General features: G+C 39.2%; 1 protein-coding gene across 2 annotated transcripts in view; it reads right to left on the minus strand.

The window, feature by feature from the left end:
- The window catches only part of LOC143280112 (serine/threonine-protein kinase dyf-5-like), a 40,998-nt gene that overhangs the window by 7,548 nt on the left and 7,011 nt on the right, over positions 1–26,439 (minus strand). The window contains exons 3-15 of one of the 2 annotated variants that reach the window (XM_076584661.1): positions 23,644–23,698; positions 19,760–19,881; positions 19,281–19,360; positions 15,604–15,736; positions 14,395–14,566; positions 13,275–13,442; positions 11,065–11,319; positions 10,056–10,249; positions 9,034–9,149; positions 7,573–7,680; positions 5,286–5,336; positions 3,201–3,305; positions 2,051–2,162 (exon numbers count right to left, since the gene is read on the minus strand). In XM_076584661.1, coding sequence (XP_076440776.1) covers positions 2,051–2,162; positions 3,201–3,305; positions 5,286–5,336; positions 7,573–7,680; positions 9,034–9,149; positions 10,056–10,249; positions 11,065–11,319; positions 13,275–13,442; positions 14,395–14,566; positions 15,604–15,736; positions 19,281–19,360; positions 19,760–19,881; positions 23,644–23,698 — 1,671 coding nt within the window. Of the gene's footprint in view, positions 1–2,050; positions 2,166–3,200; positions 3,306–5,285; positions 5,337–7,572; positions 7,681–9,033; positions 9,150–10,055; positions 10,250–11,064; positions 11,320–13,274; positions 13,443–14,394; positions 14,567–15,603; positions 15,737–19,280; positions 19,361–19,759; positions 19,882–23,643; positions 23,699–26,439 lie in introns of both variants that reach the window. The other variant, XM_076584660.1, reaches the window with a different exon arrangement.

Genomic DNA, 26,439 nt, shown 5'->3' on the forward strand with positions numbered 1-26,439 from the left:
TGCCATGTTGACTGCAAAACACTGTGGTGTTCAGGAGCTGCTCATTTTGAGAAATGAGGCAAATCAATTCCTGTTCCCCCTCCCCCCTTCTCTGTGTGAATGCACAGGAGTGTATGTGTGGACTGGGGAGGGAAGGCGTGAGTGGGGGGGTGTCTGTAAAATGACATCAGTCTGGATAAAAATGGAAATGTCTTTTCTAATTTTGAAATAATTAGGAAAGGAAGTTCCTATAATTATGCAGTTCGTGTATCTGCCTTTAAGTAACTTATGCTTTTAGTAGAATGCAAGAAACATATAACACTACAAATAAATACATCAGAAATATATTAGCTTACAATCAAAACACTTGAACATCAAACTCACAAGTTATAAAAAAAATTTGAAGACCATATTTTTCTTTAAATACAGGAAAGCAACAAACACAGAAAAGTCTTGTATAGATAAACAAACAAAAAGATGCAAATTGAAACAAATGTTAACCACAGCATTTGCTCATAATCTAAAGATTTCATTCTTGTTTGGACATTTTTCTTTCCTTTTTTTTTTTTTTAAATTTTTTTTAAAAAGTTTTAGTTCACCAGAAGTCACACTATAAACAGAATGTTCTGCAAGTGGTATGGTTGACATATAATCTTTCAACACTGGGTAAAATCACAGCCACAAGTGATAGACATCATGCCATATATCCTTAGTGCTGGACTCTTGAATATGTATCACTGCATGAATTTAAACAACAACCAAGTCAGTGAAATTTTGCATCAATGACAGAAATAAGTAAGAACTATTTCATAACCAAGTCAGTGGAAAAATATACCAAAAATGACAAATCAAAAGTAAGGCCCAAGTTACCTCATTGAGTTTGACAACAGAATTACTTCTGCCGATGACAACTAAAATGGAAACACATCAAAATATCAAAGAAACTTTAGGGCTCAGATACCTAAATTAAAAAAAAAAAAAAGGCACACAGACTGAGACAGATAAACAGACGGACAGAATGTCATCTTGAAAAACAAAAGCAAAAAAACTAAAATCTCTCTCTTAAACACACCCACAAAAGCGTACCCACACACAAATCACTGAATATCTCTCTGCAGAAAAGAATGTCACATTCAGGGGTCTTCAGGATCCTCTCCACACTGCAACACTACTTCTTCCCTTCAGGATCCATCCACCTACACAATCTCATCACTGACAAACAACAGGCAGAACAACTCACTTGAAGCCACCATCCGTCTCCTGAACAATCTCATCATTGACAAAAAAGTGGCAGAACAACTCAACAGGAACCACCATCCATTTCCTAAACAATCAATCATTGACAAACAACTGGCAGAACAACTCAACAGGAACCACCATCCGTCTCCTAAACAATCAATCATTGACAAACAACTGGCAGAACAACTCAACAGGAACCACCATCGGTCTCCTAAACAATCTCACAACTGACAAACAACAGGCAGAACAACTCAACAGGAGTCACCATCCATCTCCAAAACAATCTCACAACTGACAAACAACAGCCAGAACAACTCAACAGGAACCACCATCCGTCTCCTAAACAATCTCACAATTGACAAACAACAAGCAGAACAACTCAACAGGAGTCACCATCCGTCTCCTAAACAATCTCACAATTGACAAACAACAAGCAGAACAACTCAACAGGAACCACCATCCGTCTCCTAAACAATCTCACCATTGACAAACAACAAGCAGAACAACTCAACAGGAGTCACCATCCGTCTCCTAAACAATCTCACAACTGACAAACAACAAGCAGAACAACTCAACAGGAACCACCATCCGTCTCCTAAACAATCTCACCATTGACAAACAACAAGCAGAACAACTCAACAGGAGTCACCATCGGTCTCCTAAACAATCTCACAACTGACAAACAACAGGCAGAACAACTCAACAGGAGTCACCATCCGTCTCCTAAACAATCTCACAATTGACAAACAACAGGCAGAACTACTCAACAGGAACCAACCATCCGTCTCCAGAACAATCTCATCAACAACAGACAGCAGGCAAAACAACTCACTTGGAGGCCCAGTCTGTGCGTCCATGGCCTAGAGGTTTTCCGAAATTTCCCCCCGGGCTGTTGCTGAGGGGCATAGGTTGGGCCCTCTTCCAGTTCATGTTGCCTCCTGCACCTGCTGCACATGAAATACCAACACATTATCTTGCATCATTTGTATCCTAATGTGTTGTTTTTTTTTACCCCCCACCCCCACCCCATTCCCCAATCACTACATAAACAATTTCGAACAGGAATCTCCATTCAAAACCAACTCTTCTTTAAAAAAACAACAAACTTTCATAAACATACAATGTCATGTTCTTCCTGTCCTTCTGACCAACCGCACAACCTTGATATCTAGACTGCAAACTTGACTGTCTTATTGTTCAACAAACTTATCTCTGACACACGCTTTCAAATGCATGAACCTACACAACATAACTACATTATCTCTGGAAGGATTGTGTCAGTGTAGACACATATCTGCCATTCACATTTTAAACTTATACCATTCTCTCTTGCCCTTTTGGCTATGACAATTGTTCTGCTGATCACTGACTTTTGTTATTCCTTGTTCACACTGTTGCACACCAAAACTCCCACACTCAATCAACCTTGACATATACATTGCTGCATTTGCTTTCCTGTCAGCCTAATAACAACACATGATTTCTTCTTAAACACTCTTTCAATGTTGTCAGGTTCACATTAGGACAACGAACAATCCATTTGAAACCATATCATTTTTTTTATGTTCTTCAATTAATATCATGCATATCACTCCTCTGAATATGTGACCTCTGGAATTTGTGCGCACACAATCTGCTAAACAGTTCATACTGCACCAGCTTCCCTCTGAAAAATAACTGTGCTTTATCATAGTCTAATTTTTTGCAGTGCAGTCAGATGGGATGGAAGAATCATAGGCTGCATAATCAGCTTCAGTCAAAACTAACTCTTTAACAAACAGAAAATTAATCGGAATTTACAAGTGATGCTGCGTCATGTTAATTTTGGTGTCACACTCTTCCAGTGTTTGAGCACATGTGTAATGTGTCAACACAATCTATGTATGCTCATGAATACACACACAATGCAAGTGCATAACAACAACAACCATCCTGACAATCATGAAATGAACATTACACCACACAGCTCTCACCCTCGTTACCTTTGTTACTAGAGAGGAAAGAAGGGACGTAAGCACCATCACCACCAGTGGGAGCTGCCTTGGAGCCCACAGGGCTGTACTTATGGGTGTTGGGGGACCCAGCACCTGCCGCACCACACACACAGTGCCACACATAGCAACACACGACTCCTTCAGCCACCCGTGCAACAAACCACCAAGCAATGCCTGCATCCTGATCCTATCTCAAACAGAATCTATTCTTTTCTTTCTTTCTCTCTTGTCTTTTTTTTTTTTTTTTTTTTAATCGAAAAAAAAACAAACACCCAGCAAAGAAGCATTACTCTTTTTCTGCTCTACTCATATCATTTTCAGAAAAAAATCTAGAATGTCTTCATAAAGTGGAATAACATACTTCACTGAAAAAGTCTTAAATCAATTGTTTCCATTCTAGTTAACTCATATATATATATATATATATATATAATTTAAGTTACAGAATATTTTCATTGAGAAATATTTTTCATCAAGTCTTATATCTAAAACTAATGGTCATCTGATGTTGTTGAAAGCAACAAATAAGATACTCTGCATAATTCAAGTAACAATCAGGTCAGTATATTCTTTATGTTATCTTCAGACTGCTGAATTCAAGTAACATTCAGGATGATATTTTTTTTATGTAATCTACTAATTCCATTATGCATCCTACACCCCCCCCTCCCCTGCCCCCCCCCCCCTCTTTTTTTTAAGCCCACTGAAAGGCCAGTAAGTGCTGATGCTTAGCAAGTTTCCATTATGCAATATTTGTATCTTTGGAGAGTTAATTAAACAGAAACATTCATTTTTTTCCATTTTCACTTTTTTCACAAATTCTTTTCAACCAGACACCATTTGCTCTATCAAGCTGTTGACAATTTTTCGTAACATTACTTAAAATGCCCAGAAATACATTAAAAGAAAAAGACCTTAGTGAGCCTGTCAGTGCAATTCATCAAATGAAGACACAATTACGCCTTTCATTTCCGACCGTGGATATCTCGGGAGTTAAGTCACCCTGTCTGAACTAAAGTTTGGATAATCATATTCTCCACTCATTTTCTTTCAAGATAATATATACTTTTACTTTTACATACTTCCAAGATAATTTTAATTTTTGTAATTTTTTGTTTTTTTGTTTTGTTTTGAGGTTGGTGATTATTTTACAAACATCACAAGTAGTTCCAGTAGTGAAAGGGTTAATCATTAAATCAGCAAATCTGCACAAACACCACCCACATTCACATCAGTATATTCTGGGGTCTAATTGCAGTGGCTCGTGACCTTAAAATTGAGTTAAATGACATTCAATTCTACCATCATTTTTATGCATTTAATTAATGATATAATACCTTTATAATTCTAACTGATACATTTTAGTGACATAGGGCCATGTAAACCAAATCTTGTCTGGTGAAATATGATGGTAAGTTACATCTCCTGGAACAAATATACTGGACAACTGAAGCTGACATTTGTTATGTCAAATATTCCTTTTTATAAAACATAAAGTATTTACCATGACAATTTTTTTCAAGGGAAACCTCAACTGCTCTCCAACCTTATTATCTGTAATCTTTTTTTTCTTTTCTTTTTTTCTAAGTGTAAGTTGCAAAAAGGTCATCACTTTATTACTTAATCTACAAAAAATGAGTTTCAGAAAAGATTATTGAAAATTGTTACACACAAATGTGACCAACTGACACAAACACTTACAGATTTTTCTAACAAGAAACTTGACCTTTAGTAAAGGTCATTTACAAGACCTGTATCCAGAAAACTTTTGGAGCCGGACTTCATGATAAGTTTCACTGAAGTCAATAATACTTTAGAACAGAACTGAGATAAGTGTCTGTTTTTTTTCTTGCACATCAAATAAGCTTTTAAGATTGGTTTTGGTATGCTTTGGTCCTGAACTCTGGAAGTGCCATGAAAATCGTCAAACACAAGAATGGGCTGATACAACCAACCACAAAGAGGTCTAGATGGGGGGGTGGGGGGGCGGGGGGGCAGGGAACAAGAAAAAACAACAACAGCAAGAGACAGGCAGAAAAGACCAGAGGAGGAAAGTGCTGTTATCTCACACACCAAAATCAAAACCACCACCATGACTGAACTTGCGAGCACCAGTCCCACCACCTGTGTGCATCAAACAGACAAGTGAAACAGTGCCACACACACCTCAAGACGTCAGCTCATGTACTGGCTCATCATGAAGGGACCCAGTGCTATCATAAAAACTGTCACAGGAGCACCATTCACTACTGCACAAGCCTAGATTTTCAAGAAAAGTTGTTGGAAAGTGAACAACTTAATCATCTCAAATAACAGACGACATGTACTTCACACAGCTACTATATTCAAGAGATTCCTTTTTTTTCCTTCCCACTCCTTCCTTACACCATCCCTCTCCATGCCTTCCCCCTCTCAATTTTGTTATTTGTGCCTTCTCAGAGGCATCAGTCTAACAGAATTCATCCTGGCTTTCAAGATCATAATCCAAGTACTAGTGGCAGCAGGAAAAGTATTTAAAAAATGCTCCAGAATACCAGATTGTGACCAAAAGTTTGTTTTACTTGTTTGAGGTAAGAGACCAAAAAATGGCCAGCTAACATTCAAGTTAGAAAGAGAAATTCACTCTAATATACTTCTGTATTTGTGCACGATTCAAAGCTGACTGAATGACATAGCAAATGTATGAGTGCCTAAAGGCAGCTGTCAGTCACCACCACTCAAGTGGGCAGCCTGTTGTGCTAATCACCTTGCATTTGCAAAGTGCTAAGAGCTTGGTCTCTGACCAAAGATAGCTGCTATATAAGTATCAACAACCATAAGTTGCCATGAAGGGTGTGGTGCTCCTGGTAACAGCTGATTATTACTGGTCGATCAAATCACATGCAAGGTATCATGTCAAAGGTTATCAATATTAAGCACATCAAACAAATTCAAAAACAGCACACACACAAATGATGTGCAACCATGTCCATTTCTGAAGCATCAAAACAAACCAATTTCTATACCTTTGCCAGTATTTAATGGAGACTTTTTGGGTTCCCCTGTGCCTGTCATGTGGGGTAAATATTAGCAACAATGGGTGACATCATCCACTTTTGTGTGTGTGTGTGTGTGTGTGTGTGTGTGTGAGAGAGAGAGAGAGAGAGAGAGAGAGAGAGAGAGAGAGAGAGAGTGGGTGTGCATCTGTGTCTGTGTGTGCGTGAGGGTCGTGTGTGTGTGAGAGCTGTGTGTGTGTGACAGTTGTGTGTGTGTGTGTGTGTGTGTGTGTGTGTGTGTGTGTGTGTGTGTGTGTATGTGTCTGTGTCTGTGTTTGTGTGTGTACATGTATGTCAGTGCATGTACATGTGTTTTTTTCTGGACAAATATAATTTTGTATGATTGTGTGCATTTGCATATCTGTGCTTATACATTTGTAAGTGAATAAATAAGAGTGAATAAGCAGCACAGAGAGATACAAATATACATGACTAAGTGTATGAGAACGAATAATCAGACATGTTTGATTTCACAGGAAGAAATATCACTTCACAAAATCACTGCAAGCATCTGAAAGACACAGTAAAACTCAGAATCCAGCTGGCACTTAGTAAATGCCAACAAGTATTTTTGACAAGTGGTTGTTAATAATTTGGTGTGTTGTTCAAAACATTTTGTTGAGTTATGCACATCACACACTAGTAGCACCCAAAATACAGCCCCTGTCCTTCTACCCCATCAAAACCTTTTTTTTTTCAAGAATAAAAATATGAAAAATAATAAAACCCAGACAAAAGTGTCCAACATTCACTCAAGTAACACTGTTGGATAAATGAAAATTGATTGTAAATTTACACAGATCATGTCCGATTGCAAAAAATTTTTCAGACCTTTTCAACATATTCCAGAAAGAGCCAAAAAAAGAACTTGCATACATTAACCATAGTTCTGAATGTAACTGGCCTCTCTCTCTCTCTTTATCCAGCTGTTTCATGACTTAACATGTTTCAGTTACAGCTTTTCCTTGCAATGCACACTGCTATCTTTTTTGTGCCACAAATATCAAGTCTTCAGAAAATATTGAAACCGCACGAGAAGCAAATCAAACTGTCATCCTCTACTACTTCTCTCGTCCTCTACAAAACTGTTCGTCACTTCGTTGTGCAGGTTTTCCATTTTCATTCTATTTTTACCATTTGGTATAATTCTGTTTTCATATCTTTGTTATTGAAAACCTCTGATTGCTGAAGAAAATATCAAGTGTAACTCTATTATGCGACAAAGTACTGGAATGGGACTCACCAGTCTGTGTGCAAATTCTCTAACTGACAGCACACAAGATAAATAAACGTTTATCAACAAGTAACTGTCAAATGCAGCCTACCTAGACTGGTCAGCTGTGTGTTTTTGGGCTTTCCCAAATCACCCGGGCTTTTTGACAGCCAGTCTGTCCCCAGACTGTCTTTACGGGCACTGTTCTTGGGGTTGATGCCTGCACACAGGAAGGATAGCAATGGCAGATAATGATATGGGACACAGTGTTAAATAAATAAATCACGTTCTTTTCTTTTTGAGTAAGCAAATCACATGTTCCTTTCTTCCAAGCAATATGTGTGTGATGCACACACACACGTGAACATACACATATTTACAAAGTATTTATTTATATGATTTATATAAAACATATATCACGTATTGGCTCCTTTTTTTTTTTTTTTTTTTTTTTTTTTTATCCCTTCCCAATGAACAAATTCAAGAATACATGTATGCACACACACAAACAAAACAACACTTCAGCTTCAGCACTGTCAAACTAACTTCTCCTGATTTCCAAAGAACAACTTACAGACAAAGGAATAGTTAACAACTAATCAACACTGTATTTACAATCAGTACCAACAGTTTCCACTGAAGAAAGAAGTCATGTGACACAATCAGAACCAACAGTTTCAATTGATGAAAGAAGTCATGTAATACAATCAGTACCAACAGTTTCCATTGAAGAAAGAAATCATGTGATACGATCAGTACCAACAGTTTCAATTTGAAGAAAGAAGTCATGTAATACGATCAGTACCAACAGTTTTCATTGAAGAAAGAAGTCATGTAATACGATCAGTACCAACAGTTTTCATTGAAGAAAGAAGTCATGTAATACGATCAGTACCAACAGTTTTCATTGAAGAAAGAAGTCATGTAATACGATCAGTACCAACAGTTTCCATTGAAGAAAGAAGTCATGTAATACAATCAGTACCAACAGTTTTCACTAAAGAAAGAAGTCATGTGACACAATCAGAACCAACAGTTTCCATTGAAGAAAGAAGTAATGTGACAAAATCAGTACCAACAGTTTCAACTGATGAAAGAAGTCATGTAATACAATCGTACCAACAGTTTCCACTGAAAAAAGAACTCATGTGACACAATCAGAACCAACAGTTTCAACTGATGAAAGAAGTCATGTAATACAATCAGTAACCAACAGCTTCCATTGAAGAAAGAAGTCATGTGATACGATCAGTAACCAACAGTTTCAACTGAAGAAAGAAGTCATGTAATACAATCAGTAACCAACAGTTCCAATTGAAGAAAGAAGTCATGTAATACAATCAGTAACCAACAGAAAGTAGTCATGTAATACAATCAGTAACCAACAGTTCCAATTGAAGAAAGAAGTCATGTAATACAATCAGTACCAACAGTTTCCATTGAAAAAAGAAGTCATGTAATACAATCAGTAACCAACAGAAAGTAGTCATGTAATACAATCAGTAACCAACAGTTCCAACTGAAGAAAGAAGTCATGTAATACGATCAGTACCAGTCAACCATGCTGTCTCACCTGGCATGTATCTGGCCTTGCTCACATAGTGCTGTTTGGCTGAGCTGTTGGATGTGCGTTGTCCCGAGTTAATTCTGGCCGCTGGTTTGGAGGCTGGCTTCTTGCTCAACAGGCTCCTGACAATGACACACAACCGTTCATTTCGTTTGTTTAAACATACATATATGTATATATATATATACATTAAAACACATACTAGACACTGGCTGAAATTGTCTCATCCGAATGACTAGCGTCCAGACAACCGCTGAAGTTCTAGTGGAGGGGGAGATAATACAGCCGAGTGTGGGACCCCTGGGCTCAGATTCTCTCACTTCCAAGGTGGACGCATCAACACCAGGCCACAACACCACCAATTAGGAACTCTCTAACATCCTCACCTTTCAATAAATGGGAAAACACATGAAGGTAATATTGAGAATATACATTTTCCATGGTCGTTACTAATGTCTCACTGTTATGGGTAGAAAATAAACCTCTGGGTGTAAATTCCACTGGAGTCAGTCTGGACACATTCTTGAACACATTTCAACATTCAGGATGCCTTTCACATTAGTTTGGAACTGTTCATTTTGTTCTATGTCTTATCATATAAAAAAAAAAAATCTTAAAGTAATCATCAAAGGATAGAACTCAGAATAAAAACAGTAACAACAAATTTATCTCTGCACTATTACCTTTTCTTAAATAATCAAATTGTTTTTTTTTCAAATGAACTAATAAAGAAAATAAAAACTATTTCACCCTGCCCCCCCCCCACCCCCCAAACCACCCCTCCCCCCCCCTCCAAAATGCTAAAAAAGACAATGAAAAAATCATCACTAGAGCACACAAAGATAAGCATATGTACACACACACACACACACACACACACACACACACACACACAGAGTTGGGAAAAAAAAGTAAACTGTTTCCCATGTGAACAGCACACACACAGAGATCCTTCAGAAAGAAGGCTCAAGTGCTGTTTTCAAACCCACAGAACTGCAGTGCCCACCCTACCCTATCTGCCACCTCACCCCAAGAAATCGTCGTCCTCATCGTTTTCTTTGTTGTTTGCCCGTGCGCCAATGGCCGGCATTTTCTTTGTGTTCTTGCTGGGACTCCCAAAGTCAAAATCGTTCCAGTCATCCCAGGTGTCAGACAGACCACCCCCTCCACCCCAGCGCTTTCGACCACTCTGCTTCTTTGTGACTGTCATGGCAAATGTGTCCTGTCAAGAGAAGGCAGAGTTATGTTCACTTCAGCCAAACACAGTCTTTTTTAAAGACAGCCAAACTTCATGCTGAGTAGACAAAGGAGAGGCATGAAATAGAACTAAACAGCATAAGTGTTTGTGGCTGCATGAGTTGAAGAAGAAGTCTAAAAAGTTTTTTAACTTATTAACCTTTTAAACTTTATCCACAGCTCATTAAACCCAAAAACAGAAATGTGGTTAAGTTCCACTTGTAGACTGTCCTTTATCTATTAAATTTGATTAATAAAATTATCAATACATTAATGTATTGAATATGTAAGTATGCTAAAATGTCCTTCCTTCTTAAAAAAAACAACAACAACAAAAGAAACCAAAGCATAACAAATAACAATGAACGTAACAGTGAATGATTTTTTTTCTTCTTTTGTCTGTGTGTGGCAGAGTGAGAAACCAATCTCCATAACTGATTTTGAGCATTTAGACAATATAAACAACCTAAGGCAATGGTTATTTTGAAATTTCTTGGTTTTTAATGGCATTCATGGACATGGATGCAAATCCAAATATTTATAAGATCATAAAAGAAGGGACCATTAAACTGGACATTAGCTGCCCAAGAGTGGACTGCAAATTGGAAATTGCAGTATGATGCATACGATACAAACTTTCTTAACCAAACCATTCTGGTGTTAAGCTACATAGCTCACAGTACAACCACATATAATATATAAAATTAAATAAGTATATATGAATATATATATATGTGTGTGTGTGTGTGTGTGTGTGTGTGTGTGTGTGTAAGCCACAAACACCCCAACACAGAAACCTACAGATTCATTCTGCCGAGGGCCCTGATTAGATATAGCAGGCAGGATGTTGCTGGGAGAGTCCTGCAATATGGATGGTTCCTTGAAGCGAAGAGGGGCAGGGCGGGACTCTGGAAATGTCTTGGGCTGTGGCTCCTGCCGCGCCTCTTTCTTGACCAGGGCGGTGGCCGGGGAGGGGTTGGTGACCGTCTCTGCTGGTCGGGACATGGACCCCATTCCAAGGTTGTTGCCCACTTGGAAGAAGGAGTACCGCAAACACTGTTGCAACACATACACAACAGCTTTTGGTTTATATGGGCCAAACAATAAAACTACACAAATTCAAAAATACTGTCCAATGGAAGAAGGAATACTACTACAAACACTATTGCAACTTTTGGTTTATATGGATCAAACAATAAAACTACACAGACTCAAAAACACTTTGTCCAATGGAAGAAGGAACACTACTGCAAACACTGTTGCAACACACACAACACCTTTTTCTTTATATGGGTCAAACAATAAAACTATACAGATTCAAAAACACTTTGTCCAATGGAAGTAGGAGTACTGCAAACACTGTTGCAACACACACAACAGTTTTTGGTTCATATGGATCAAACAATAAAACTACACAGATTCAAAAACACTTTGTCTGATGGAAAAAAAAGGAGTACCACAAACACTGTTGCAACACAGACTCAAAAACACTTTGTCCAATGGAAGAAGGAATACCACAAACATTATGCAACACACAACAGCTTTTGGTTTTTGTGGGTCAAACAATAATACTGCACAGATTCAAAAACACTTAATCCAATGGAAGAAGGAGTACAACTGCAAACACTGGGGCAAGACAGCAGCTTTGGGTTTTCATGGTCAAACAATAACAACAGATAGATTCAAAAACATGTTGCCCAGCTGGAAGAACGAAAACCACAAATATTGTGAAACATAACAGCTTTTTTGTTTTTTTATGGTCCAAATAATAATACCAGACAGAATTTAAAATATGCTCTCATACTTTCAATGTTATTGATATTGCTGCTGTCAGGGAGTTTTGACAGTTAACCCTTTGGTCGCTTCAGTCACCACTCAGCGACTTCCAGTGAGACCAGAACAGTCGCTGCATGGCGACTTGTAGGGAGAACTCTGCTGGAGCCGATCGGCAACTTGAGCATGACAGCTAACAAACTTGCACTACTCTTCAATAAATAACACCAGACTTAGCCAGCACTTCCTGCCACATGTACCAGAAACATCCTTCTCATTGTTGAACCAACTCTCGTGCAGTTTGGAGCGATTTTCAGAGGATTTTTTAAACTTAATTTGAACGATGGCGAGTTCTTCAACCAGTTCAGACTGAAACCAGCAGTCTTGATTTGGACCACAATATACGGGACAACAAACTGCAAGTCTAAATGAAAGTCAGTTGATGGATAATGATTTTGCTGCTGACAGTGACAGTGGAGAAGAGTTTGTGCCACATCAAGTGAACTGACAAGTGACACTGACAGCTCTGCTGCATAGCCAGTTTCCAGCTGTATTGTACAGCTGACTTAGCCAGCTAGCAGCTGTCAGCAGCTTAAATATAGCTGGCAATGCAAGGGTTAAAAAAAACAAAAACAACAACAAAAACAAACAAAACAACATCAAACATGATAAAGCTTTCTGTCAATAAAATTTGAAACTTGGGTGGCGGCTCATATCACAAGAGATATTTTTCTCCTGATAAACAGATTATGACATCTTTCCACTTCATTTGCCTAAAAGATGTATCCAATGCAGAAAAAAAGAGTACTTCTGTACTCCTTACCTGAGCTGCTTTGGGTCATTTGTGTGGTTTCCAAACCATGATAAACAGATGATTTTGACATCTTTCCACTTCAGTCACTTAAACAAAAAATCTATCTTTTGCAGAAAAAAAGAATCCTTCCGTATTTCTTCCCTGAGCAGTTGTGGGTCATTTGTTTGGTTTCCAAGCCATGATAAACAGGTGATTATGATATATTTCCACTTCAGTCACTTTAAAAAAAAAATTCTTTGTAGAAAAAGAATCCTTCTGCATTTCTTACCTAAGCAGCTGTGGACCATTTGTGTAGGATCCAAGCCATGATAAACAGATGATTGTGACATTTTTCCACTTCAGTCACTTCACAAAAATCATATCTTCTGCAGAAAAAAGAAATGATATCCTTTGCAGAAAAAAAGAGTCCTTCTGTATTCCTTACCTGAGCTGCTGTGGGTCGTTTGTGAGGGTTCCAAGCCATCATGTCCCTCATGACCTGGATGCCTTCGCTGCTTGCATTGGGGATGAGGCTCCGGAGGTTGGTGGCCACGCACTGTGGCCAGCGGAAGTTCATGGCTGCTGCCAGTCTGAACCCCTCCTCCCAGTCCTCCTGTTCAGCAGTCAGGGCATAGAGCTTCACGGTTAGCTGCTTGCATTGTAAGACCAAAAGACCAACACCACCTCTAGAAATGTGTGTGGGTGAAGGGGAGTGGGGGGGGGGGGGTGTCGGGGGCTGGGGGTGTGGTTGTGTGTGTATTTGTGTGGGAGTCGAACAGAACAGAACACAACAGAATACAATACAATACAATACAAAGTGTGTGTGTGTGTGTATTTTGTGTGTGTAGTGTGTGGGGGGGGAGTAGAGGGGAACAGGGTGTGAGAGTCTGTGGGTGTGTGCAAGCATTCACTTTCTTTTTTCCGTCACAAAAAATGGTTGTTTTATTCATGTTTATGTTTACAGTGGGAAATTATTTACAGTCCAAATTTTAATACTCATTTCCAATGGTCTCATGCACTGCTTTCCACATAATGACAGTTTGTAAATGCTATTTGGACTGTCACAGATGCCAGTCACCTAAAGTAAATAATTCACTGTTAACAATGTCATTCAATAAACACAGCATCAGCATCAAAAGTGGCATGCGGATCAAAAATTTAAAAAATAATCTTTCATGGACTCATCAAATCAAATGATGTTGAAATTTTCAGAAAAAACAAATTTGCTGCACCTCTTAATTTTATCTCTCCAACAGTGTCTATTGCAACTATTTAGGCCAATATGATGGAGGCAGTCCTTGCTGAATATGAATCATTTGATGGTGGTAGACTAAAAATATTCTTGTTTCTGTGGAAAATTGTGTAGCTTCAACATCATTACTCTTTAGAAAAACACTGTTCTTACAATCTTAGTTTGAACAATGTGTGGCATATCTAAAAAGATTTTTTTTTTTTTTTTACCCAAACAAATGGTTCACAAAAGTTGGTGCGTTTTCAGGTTTGAATTGCTCCTTCAACATGCAATATACTGAACACATTTTGAACCATCACAATGGTTACAACACCTTCTTTGGTGTGCCTAGAACTGAGCAAATCTTGAAAATCTCATCAATCTCTGAGCTGCCAGGGAAGAGGGGTCGGAGGGTGTAGAGTTCAGCCATGATACAGCCAACAGCCCACATGTCAATGGGAGAGCTGTAGTTGGTGGAACGTAGCAACACTTCTGGGGCACGGTACCTGTATCACAAAAATAGTAGACCAATGTCAGACTTGTACATACATCACTTCAGACATAACAGCAAGCATAATTCAATGACTTGACAACATAGATCCACTGTAACATTCTTGTATCATACATAGCAGACCAGCGTCAGACCTGTATCACATAAATAGCAGACCAATGTCAGACTTGTACATACATCACTTCAAACATAACAACAAGCACAATTCAATGACTTGACAACAAAGATCCACTGTAACATTCTTGTAACTGGATGTCCAAAATGTCTGCAGAAAAAACAACAACCTAGAAACACAGTGCAATCTTTTTTTCTTTTTTTTTTCTTCTTTTTTTTTCAACAAATGACCTGCTTTATGAACAGGACACCAAGCCCTTGCTGATGGGTACAATGGCTGTAGAAAAAAGTGCTAGACTTCCAATCCAAGGTTCTCAGGTTTGATACCAGTATCAGCCCCTATTGGGTTAAAAGTGGAGTTATTCCAATCTCCCAGGTCAGCTTTTAGCAGATTTCCTGGCACCTTAACACCCTTTGTGCACATACACATGCAGAAAATCAGATGCCCATGTTTACCCCTTAACTGCTGAGCCCTGAAGAAAAGAGACAAGCATGGCATGCATTCTAAGCACAACGCAATCACCACTTTTTGTGTACTTTAGTCTTGGTTCTGCTCAACAACAGTAACGCAAACCTAAGAGGAAGAAGTGCAAATAAATAATGGTGTCGGCATCCTGACCAATCTGTTTCAGATGACAGCCCTTAACTGAAGAGCATACCCATCAGCAGCAGTCAAAAGGTTGGTGTTGTCAGTGTTTGGTGGGTTATCAAAATACAAACATACCAAGTGTATGTTTCCCTGAAAACAGAGTATGGCTACCTTAACGGCTGGGAATAAACAGTCATACACAAAAAAGCCCACTCTTTCAGACCACTCGTAAATGAACTGACATGGGAGACGCCGTCAACAAATGAAGAAAGACAAGCAGCACATGCTCAATAAAGACTCTGCCAATACATCATAACAGATGTGCTTACCATCTTGTGGAGACGTAGTCTGTGTATGGAGGCCGGGACCGTGTTTCTCGTGCCAACCCGAAGTCAGCCAGTTTGACCAGGTCTGTGCCGTTACACAGCAGATTCTCTGGCTTCAGATCTCTGTGAAAAAACCCTGGAAACCCACACACCACAACTACATCAACACCAGTGCTTCAGAGCTCTGTGAAAGAACCCTGGTATAACCCACACACACCACAGCTACATTATCACCAGTGCTTCACAGGTCTGTGAAAGAACCCTGGTATAAACTACACACACCACAGCTACATTACCACCAGTGCTTCACAGCTCTGTGAAAAAAACCTGGTATAAACTACTCACACCACAGCTACATTATCACCAGTGCTTAAGAGCTATGTGAAAGAACCCTGGTATAAACTACACACACCACAGCTACATTATCCCCAGTGCTTCAGAGCTCTGTGAAAGAACCCTGGTATAAACTACACACACCACAGCTACATTATCCCCAGTGCTTCAGAGCTCTGTGAAAGAACCCTGGTATAAACTACACACGCCACAGCTACATTATCCCCAGTGCTTCAGAGCTATGTGAAAGAACCCTGGTATAAACTACACACATCACAGCTACATTATCCCCAGTGCTTCAGAGCTCTGTGAAAGAACCCTGGTATAAACTACACACACCACAGCTACATTATCCCCAGTGCTTCAGAGCTATGTGAAAGAACCCTGGTATAAACTACACACACCACAGCTACACTATCCCCAGTGCTTCACAGCTCTGTGAAAAAACCCTGGTATAAACTACACACACCACAGCTACATTATCCCCAGTGCTTCAGAGCTATGTGAAAGAACCCTGGTATAAACTACACACACCACAGCTACATTATCACCAGTGCTTCAGAGCTCTGTGAAAAAACCCTGGTATAAACTACACACATCACAGCTACATTACCACCAGTGCTTCACAGCTCTGTGAAAAAACCCTGGTATAAACTACACACATCACAGCTACATTATCACCAGTGCTTCACAGCTCTGTGAAAAAACCCTGGTATAAACTACACATGCCACAGCTACATTTTCCCCAGTGCTTCAGAGCTATATGAAAAAACCCTCGTATCAACTACATACACCACAGCTACATTATCCCCAGTGCTTCAGAGCTCTGTGAAAAAACCCTGGTATAAACTACACACACCACAGCTACATTGTCCCCAGTGCTTAAGAGCTATGTGAAAGAACCCTGGTATAAACTACACACACCACAGCTACATTATCCCCAGTGCTTCAGAGCTATGTGAAAGAACCCTGGTATAAACTACATACACCACAGCTACATTATCCCCAGTGCTTCAGAGCTCTGTGAAAAAACCCTGGTATAAACTACTAACACCACAGCTACATTATCACCAGTGCTTCATAGCTCTGTGAAAAAACCCTGATATAAACTACACACACCACAGCTACATTATCACCAGTGCTTCACAGCTCTGTGAAAAAACCCTGGTATAAACTACACACACCCCAGCTACATTATCACCAGTGCTTCACAGCTCTGTGAAAAAACCCTGGTATAAACTACACACACCACAGCTACACTATCACCAGTGCTTCACAGCTCTGTGAAAAAACCCTGGTATAAACTACACACACACCAGCTACATTATCACCAGCGCTTCACAGCTCTGTGAAAAAACCCTGGTATAAACTACACACGCCACAGCTACATTATCACCAGTGTTTCAGAGCTCTGTGAAAGAACCCTGGTATAAAGTACACACATAACAGCTACATTATCCCCAGTGCTTCAGAGCTATGTGAAAGAACCCTGGTATAAACTACACACACCACAGCTACAGTACCAACAGTGCTTTAGAGCTCTGTGAAAAAAACCTGGTATAAACTACACACACCACAGCTACATTACCACCAGTGCTTCACAGCTCTGTGAAAAAACCCTGGTATAAACTACACACATCACAGCTACATTATCACCAGTGCTTCACAGCTCTGTGAAAAAACCCTGGTATAAACTACACATGCCACAGCTACATTATCCCCAGTGCTTCACAGCTCTGTGAAAGAACCCTGGTATAAACTACACACACCACAGCTACATTATCACCAGTGCTTCACAGCTTGTGAAAGAATCCTGGTATAAACTACACACACCACAGCTACATTATCCCCAGTGCTTCAGAGCTCTGTGAAAAAACCCTGGTATAAACTACACACACCACAGCTACATTGTCCCCAGTGCTTCACAGCTCTGTGAAAAAACCCTGGTATAAACTACACACACCACAGCTACATTATCACCAGTGCTTCACAGCTCTGTGAAAGAACCCTGGTATAAACTACACACGCCACAGCTACATTATCACCAGTGCTTCACAGCTCTGTGAAAGAACCCTGGTATAAACTACACACACCACAGCTACATTACCACCAGTGCTTCACAGCTCTGTGAAAAAACCCTGGTATAAACTACACACATCACAGCTACATTATCACCAGTGCTTCACAGCTCTGTGAAAAAACCCTGGTATAAACTACACATGCCACAGCTACATTATCCCCAGTGCTTCACAGCTCTGTGAAAGAACCCTGGTATAAACTACACACACCACAGCTACATTATCACCAGTGCTTCACAGCTTGTGAAAGAATCCTGGTATAAACTACACACGCCACAGCTACATTATCGCCAGTGCTTCACAGTTCTGTGAAAAAACCCTGGTATAAACTACACACGCCACAGCTACATTATCACCAGTGTTTCAGAGCTCTGTGAAAGAACCCTGGTATAAACTACACACGCCACAGCTACATTATCACCAGTGCTTCAGAATTCTGTGGAAGAACCCTGGTATAAACTACACACGCCACAGCTACATTATCAGCAGTGCTTCAGAGCTATGTGAAAGAAACCTGGTATACCACACACACCACAGCTACATTATCACCAGTGCTTCACAGCTCTGTGAAAGAACCCTGGTATAAACTACACACGCCACAGCTACATTATCACCAGTGCTTCACAGCTCTGTGAAAAAACCCTGGTATAAACTACACACGCCACAGCTACATTATCACCAGTGCTTCACAGCTCTGTGAAAGAACCCTGGTATAAACTACACACACCACAGCGACATTATCACCAGTGCTTCAGAATTCTGTGGAAGAACATTGTAAACTACACAGGGAAACACACCCCACCAATGTTACCACCAACTATCTTATATTTCAGGACGATCCAAACATGAGCGGAATAGAGTTTTAAAAAACCTGTGCTGTAGCTAATAATTATTTTCTCTCGTCATATTACTTTACAATTTTCACAATGTTAAAGATAGTTAAGCAATGTTCATCAATTCTACACGAAACCATTTGTGTGCCCCTGTCTGTATCATGAGCAAAGCTGCTGCACCTGTCAACTATGAAAATATAGTCATCTGTAGATTTTCAAATGGAAAAACATGCCTTAACTTTCAAGAATTCTATCAAAATAATAAATGTCTGCAACATCAATACAACAGCAACAGCACTGACCATGAACTTCTCTCTGTTTCAACAGACTCGTGCCAGATTGTGTACAGTGCAATTCCAGTGGTAAATCAATCAGTGTCAAAATAAAGTGAGCTGTTGTCAAAAGCAACCTATCTGCACCCCCACTCCCAACTCACCATGTTTGTGCATGAAAGACAGCCCCTGCAGAACCTGATACATGATATTCCGTATCACTGACTCTGGTATCAATTTGTCCCTGAAACACACGAACAGATAAACTGAATCGTTAAAAAGAAAATACTACAGAAGAATATATATATATATATATATATATATATATATATATATGCATGTGTTCCTGCACACACACACACACACACACACACACACACACAAACACACACTTTTATTCATGTAGGTAAACATAATCATTTCCATATATCCTTGTCTTTCACTCCCTGGCAAACAAAACACACCAATATACACGTTTCTCTTCCCTTCTCTACCCTGTCCCCCAAACACCTTTGCCCCCACCCCCCTCCTCTCTCTCTCTCTCTCCCGGCCTTTGCATTAAACTTCCTGCATTCTTGTGTCCTCTCTCTGTCTCTCTCTCTACGTGACAAAATATACAGACACAGGCAGACTGGACACTGACCTGTCTTTCATCATCTGATACAGGTTCTCCTTCATGAACTCAAAGACAAAGTACAGCATGTCATTCTCCCTGATAACCTCCTTCAGCTTCACAATGTTCGGGTGATTCAGCTTTCTCAGGGACTGCAACAACACAAGGAAGCATGTTGGTGTGTCTGCAACTCTTTGTTTCAAAACAAAGTGGGTACCAAACAGTGCACAAGAAACTGTTTTTTTTAGCACGAGCTTTTCAATTACCCAGTGAGCAGATTTTAGATAAATAATCATAATGTAATCATTTAAAACAAAATTTAAAATATAATCCTTTCATTTTCACCCAGAACAATTGCGCGCGCACGCGCACACACACACACACACACAATCACAGCACAAAGCTTTCAAATCTTTTTGTATCTTTGATACTCCTAGCTTCATTTTATGATTTTTTTTTTTTAGGAGTCAAAAGTTGCATATTTATCTTTGAATACTGTTTACCACTCAAAACAACAACAACAAACAAACAAACAAAAAACAAAACAAAACATAAAAGTGTGAAAAAAAAGATGTGTTTCTTTATTCTGCCACCCATACCCAAGACATAAAAAATACAATTAGAGCAGATGCCTGATCAGCAGCATTAGCCAGTGCACTGGTAAGGCCTTAAGTGCATGCATACACACACACACACACACACACACACACACACACACATATATATATATATATATATATATATATATTTGTATACCTATTATGGTTGATTTCCTCTACAGAATTTTGCCAGAGGACAACATGTTGTCATGGGTTCTTTTTCAGCACTCCAACTGTGTGCTGCACTCAGGACCTCGTTTTATCGTCTCATTGGAATGAGTTCTCGGTTATATATTCCAGTCAAACTCAGGAGAAAGGGCAAGACAGGGATGCAAACCCTGACCCTAATGGTCACTGTATTGGCAGATAAGTATCTTAACCATCCTGCCACCTTCCTCCTCAGTCCAGGAATGCTCATCAACTGTCAGTTCTCCATCTCACAGTCCTTTCAGCCAGTCTAACCCAAGAAACTGAAGTGACGATGTAATATGAAAACCAGTGGCTTGTGCCAGAACTAAACTGTGGAGTTCAGTCTTCTCTAGAAGCTGGTTTCAGTTTCAGTTTCAGTAGCTCAAGGAGGCATCACTGCGTTCGGACAAAACCATATACGCTACACCACATCTGCCAAGCAGATGCCTGACCAGCAGCGTAACCCAACGCGCTTAGAAGCTGGGTTATTCACATTATTGTTCTGCCTTGTTAGTTGTTATGTTAGACCTCATTTTTTAGTTTCAAGGAGTTTCAGAGAAGTGGGTTCACAGTGAATTTAAATCTTCAGTGCACGAACTTGTTTTTTCCAACTTCGTTATTAGCATGTGGCTGTTGTCCTGAATGCCTTACAAAAAGCACTGTCACAGACTTTGGATGACCTTTCTTGAGACTAAAACTGACTTCCAGTCTCAAGTAAGGTGTCAAAGAATGCAGGCTGATCTACATATGCTACACCACATCTGCATTTTTTTATTTTTTTATTTTTTTAAAGGCAGATGCCAGATTTATGTCAATGAAGAAATGCCTCCCCATTTCACCCCTTCTTCTTCTTTCCCCTTCTCTAAGCCAACTGGCTCTTCTGGGTGAAAAAAAACCCCACAACAATATCAAACAAACAAACAAAAAATTAATAACAAAAGCACATCCTGGTTCAATAAAGGTTCATTCACTTAGCAAAGTGTCCCACATTCATATCAGACTGCTGTTCTTATCGTGATAATAATAAATGTTTCTGACATCAATATAAACTTTGGCACTGTAGGCTGAGACACTATGTCTAAAATAGAATGGAAAAAGATACCGGTAATAGCAATATAAAAAGGGAACCAAAGAAGTGCATAAATGCTTTAGTACACATCATTTACACCTGTGTTGTGCTAATAAAATGTGTGTATCTGTATGTTAATATAAGTGTGACTGTGTGAGAGCGACTTGAAAAGAGAGATAGACAGAGACAGGCACAGAGAAAGTGTGTGTATGGATACACATGTGTGTATACATTTGTGAGGAGACCACTATATGCAAATAATAATAAAATACACATATAACAACAACAATAATAATAATAATAGCAATAATAATAATAATATGTAATAGCAATAACAACAAAAACACTACTACTTCTACTAACGACAACAACAACAACAATAATAATCTATTTCTATTGCGCCTTTCCTTAATATACAACAATGCTAATCACATGAGTAAAATATAACAAAAAGAAAAATTCTATATAAAAATTTCAAGTAAAAACTTCTTTACTATCCTTGTATACAACATACAGTCATGTCAACTGCACAGTCAACATCCATATATCACCCAGGCAATCACAACACCAAGCACCTTTGCATGCATAGTCAGAAGAAAACACACACACACACACACACACACACACACACACACACAAATGCACAAACACACACATATGTACTTGTACTTTTTTATCCCCCCATTTGTGGGCTTTGACTCCAATTTTCACTGGAATGTACACACAAGTGGGCCTTTACATATGTGACCATTCTACCCTGGCCATGTTAAAGGCAGTAACGCTTTGTCTTTGGGGAGAGTGGTTGTGGGACTAGGAGGGGGAAGTGCGTGCCAGGTATGTCCTTGTTTCCATAACCCAACGAATGCTGACACACATTACAGGATCTTTGGGATCTTTCTTTTGCGTATTTGATCTTCTGCATGCATGTACACATGAAGGGGGTTCAGGCACTAGCAGGTCTGCAGGTCTGCACTTGTACATGCATGTGGGAGAAAGAGACAGGAGAAAAGAGAAACAGAGCAGGCAAAAGAAAGGGAGGCAAAGAGAAAGAACCTGAGAACAAGACAAATGATAGACAACATGCTTGTGTGTGTGTGTGTGTGTGTGTGTGTGTGTGTGTGTGTGTGTGTGTGTGTGTGTGTGGTGGTGTTGTGGTGTGGTGTGTGTGTGTGTGTGTGTGTGTGTGTGTGTGTGTGGTGTTGTGGTGTGGTGTGTGTGTGTGTGTGTGTGTGTGTGTGTGTGTGTGTGTGTGTGTTTGAGCCCTGACATGGCCCTGTTGTTGCTGGCTGGATAAAAGCAACATGCTTTAATGTGTGTGTGTGTGTGTGTGTGTGTGTGTGTGTGTGTGTGTGTGTGTGTGTGTGCATGCACACATTATGCTTTAGTGCTTGTGTATGTGCACATACTGTTCAAATGTCTGTATGGGTGCAAAGTGCTGGAAGTATGGAAATGCTTCAATGCAGAACAACACACACACACACACATTAAAGCATGTTGCTTTATATATATATATATATATATATATATATATATATATATATATATATATATATATATATACACACACACACACACACACACATGCATACATAATCAAGAATGAACTCATTTCAATTTTGTAATCTCCAGTCACGTATAACGATATTTACATACATACATGTGTCATTACTGAAAGTACACCAACATTAAAGTGTGTCTGCAATGACGTCAGCACCCCTCTGAGTTCAGCTCCTATACATTCCTTTTGTGGCTGACCCACTGTAAAGAGTCTCCACACAGAACCTCAGTCTGACTATGAGCTGAAAAGAACACAGCAGGGGGGGGAGCTGGAATATCATAAGTGAATGCAAGTTCTGCAGAACAGTAATCAAACCGTCTGTGGCACTGATCTAACGTCCCAAACACAACAAAGCTGAGCAATGAAAGGCGTCTGCAGAAAGGTGGACCACAGATCTGCGTATAGTTGATTGTGCCATGGTTGGCGTGTGTTAACAAGAAAAAGAGTGAGAATAGAAGAAGGAGGAGAAAAGAAGTAGAAAAAGAAATACTCCACTCACCTTCACTTCACGTAGATTCAAACACTCATCCCAGTTGTAATACTTTTTCTTCATTCTGAAAGCAGATGATGAAATCATTTTGATATAATAATAATAAATATATATAAAAAAAAAGCTTTCAAAAACTAAAACAACTAAAACCAGTACCAAACACATTCTGACAGGTCTGATTTATGGACTGCTTGAACATTTTTAAATTTCTCTCTCTATATCTGTGTGTGTGTGTGTGTGTGTGTGTGTGTGTGTGTGTGTGTGTGTGTGTGTGTGTGCATGCCTGCGCATGCATGTGCGTGCGTGTGTGCGTGTGCGCGCACGTGTGTGTGTGTGTGTGTGTGTGTGTGTTTCATTTGTGTGTAGGTCTGATTTATGGACTGCTTGAACATTCTTAAATTTCTCTCTATATATCTGTGTGTGTGTGTGTGTGTGTGTGTGTGTGTGCCTGCGCATGCATGTGCGTGCGTGTGTGCGTGTGCGCGCACATATGTGTGTGTGTGTGTGTGTGTGTGTTTCATGTGTGTGTGTGTGTGTGTGTGTGTGTGTGTTTCATTTGTATGTCTTCTGTTCTTGTTTATGTGTGTGTTTTGAACATTCCATTCTTCATCTCTTGCAACATTATATCTATTTGAAATTAAATGATGAAAGGGATTTTATGGAGGGGTGGTATATCTTTTTTTTCTTTTTTGTTGTTGTATGTTTGTGTATTTTTTTGTCCTTTTCTAAAATAAATATATTCTTAATTAAGAAAAAATGCTGAAAGGTGATTTTATTTCTTCTTTTTTTTTCTTTTTTTTTTAATAGTTAATTCAAAATTAAAAATAGATATGAACGCAGCATTTAAGAAAACAACAACAACAGCAACACAAGTACCGAACTACTAACTGTCAACCTCTCTCCAGGAGGCAAAGTTACATTTTCAACACCGCAATGTGCGTCACACCAGTAGCACAAAGGAAGCCAGTAACAATGACTGAACATCATCTGATCGATAGTGTGCCTGCCTGCCTTCCTTTCTACTGATTTTCTGTGGCACTGCCTCTGCAAATCAATAAGTGGGAGGCCAAAGACTGCCAATAATCACGGAGTTGCTCTGTGCCAGGCTTGCCTGACACAGGGATAGATAGTCTTGGCCAGAACCAAAAACAAAGCAACACTTTCTCTCCTGCGCCTTTTGTAATCCTTAAAAGCTTGTTTCCCTGTGGTAAGAGTCTGAAAAAAGCTTACTCTCTCTCTCTCCCTATCTCTCTCAACCTCACACACATATTTTTCAACGTTTCAAAAAAAAAAAAGAAGAAAAAAGAATCTACTCATAATATATAGAGACAAAACCAGGAGAGGCACAAAAGCAGAATGTGTGTCAAAGAATCAAACACACTGTGCTTGATTTGCCCAGGATAGTATCTGAAAACATTGTAAAAAAATTCATGTACCTGTGCTTGCACCTCTCTCTCTCTCTCTCTCTCTCTCTCTCTCTCTCCAAGATCAAACATTTCTTAGATATCCATTCCCATAAAATGTTTTTCAATACTTTCATTGAATCTCATGTAAATTATGCAATACTACCTGGGACCTGGCAAGCGAAAATATTCTGAAACCTCTGCAAAGTCTATATAGACATGCTCTGAAATTAGTTTTACTAAAATCTTCTTTGTCCTTTACAGACTATATAATGTTCAACATTCTTCCACTGAAATTGAAACTCAAGTATAACAAAACAGTTTTCATGTTCAAAATATCTGGTTGTGCTCCACCATCAATTACTTGTTCCTTTCTTTTTAACATAAATCACCATGCTCATAAGTTAATGTTGCCTCTTCCTAGAATTGATCTTTTAAAATCTAGCCTCATGTATTCTGATGGTTTGCTCTGGAACAATGTTCCATCCTCTCTGCATAATCACACCTCATTAAATAAATTTTAAAATGCCTATCATTCTCATTTAACCAAAGAAGTTGCGGACACCTTCAAATGATTTTGTTTGAAATTCTCTCATCCTTTTGCTTTGTCTCTGTTTCAGTTGTCTGCAACTGCAGGCATTATTATTATATACATGTGAATGTTTACACATGTATTTGTGTGTATCCTAGTGTACCATGTGTACTTTGTCATTGTCATCATCATAATCAATATAATCTCTCTCTCTCTCTCTCTCTCTCTCTCTCTCTCTCTCTGTGCACCACAACCATGTATATTTATATACATTTTTGTCATGAATACAAGTATTATAATTATGTACTTGTGTAAATGTTTACTGTGTATTTGAATGCCATGTTTGTATTTCTATAACTTTTTGTTATTTTGTGAATATTCTGATTTCTTTTCTTTTTTTTCTTTTTTTTTCTTTTTTTTTTTTTTTTCCCTCATTAAAAAAGTTTGTTCATTCGTTCTGTCTCACTCATTCACAGTTTTAACTTCCACTTGACAACCTAGCCTACTTTGCAGACACAAAATAAAATAAGGTTGTGTGCATGTTTTCATGTATGTCCACCTATAATCCACACAGTAGCAGTAACTGGGTAAGCCAGCCAGGTTGCCTTCACTCGTTTATAACACATGCACACTAAATAGCTGTTTCTGGACTGGTGCCACACTGATTTTGGCACAGGTGACACCAACACTTCCCTGAACTCTTGCCACACTTTGAACACTGTTAACAGAGGGCTTTCTATAGCCAGGGCTTATGTTAAATAACAACGCTATTTGTGGTAACAATAAGCAGGGCTTCATTTTTCTTAGTTGATGTGCACTAACTTTTCAGTGTGTGTGTGTGTATGTGTGTGTGTGTGTATGCGTGTGCGT

The sequence above is a fragment of the Babylonia areolata genome, chromosome 3 (assembly GCF_041734735.1).
Source record: "Babylonia areolata isolate BAREFJ2019XMU chromosome 3, ASM4173473v1, whole genome shotgun sequence".
NCBI classification, from domain to species: Eukaryota; Metazoa; Mollusca; class Gastropoda; order Neogastropoda; family Buccinidae; genus Babylonia; species Babylonia areolata.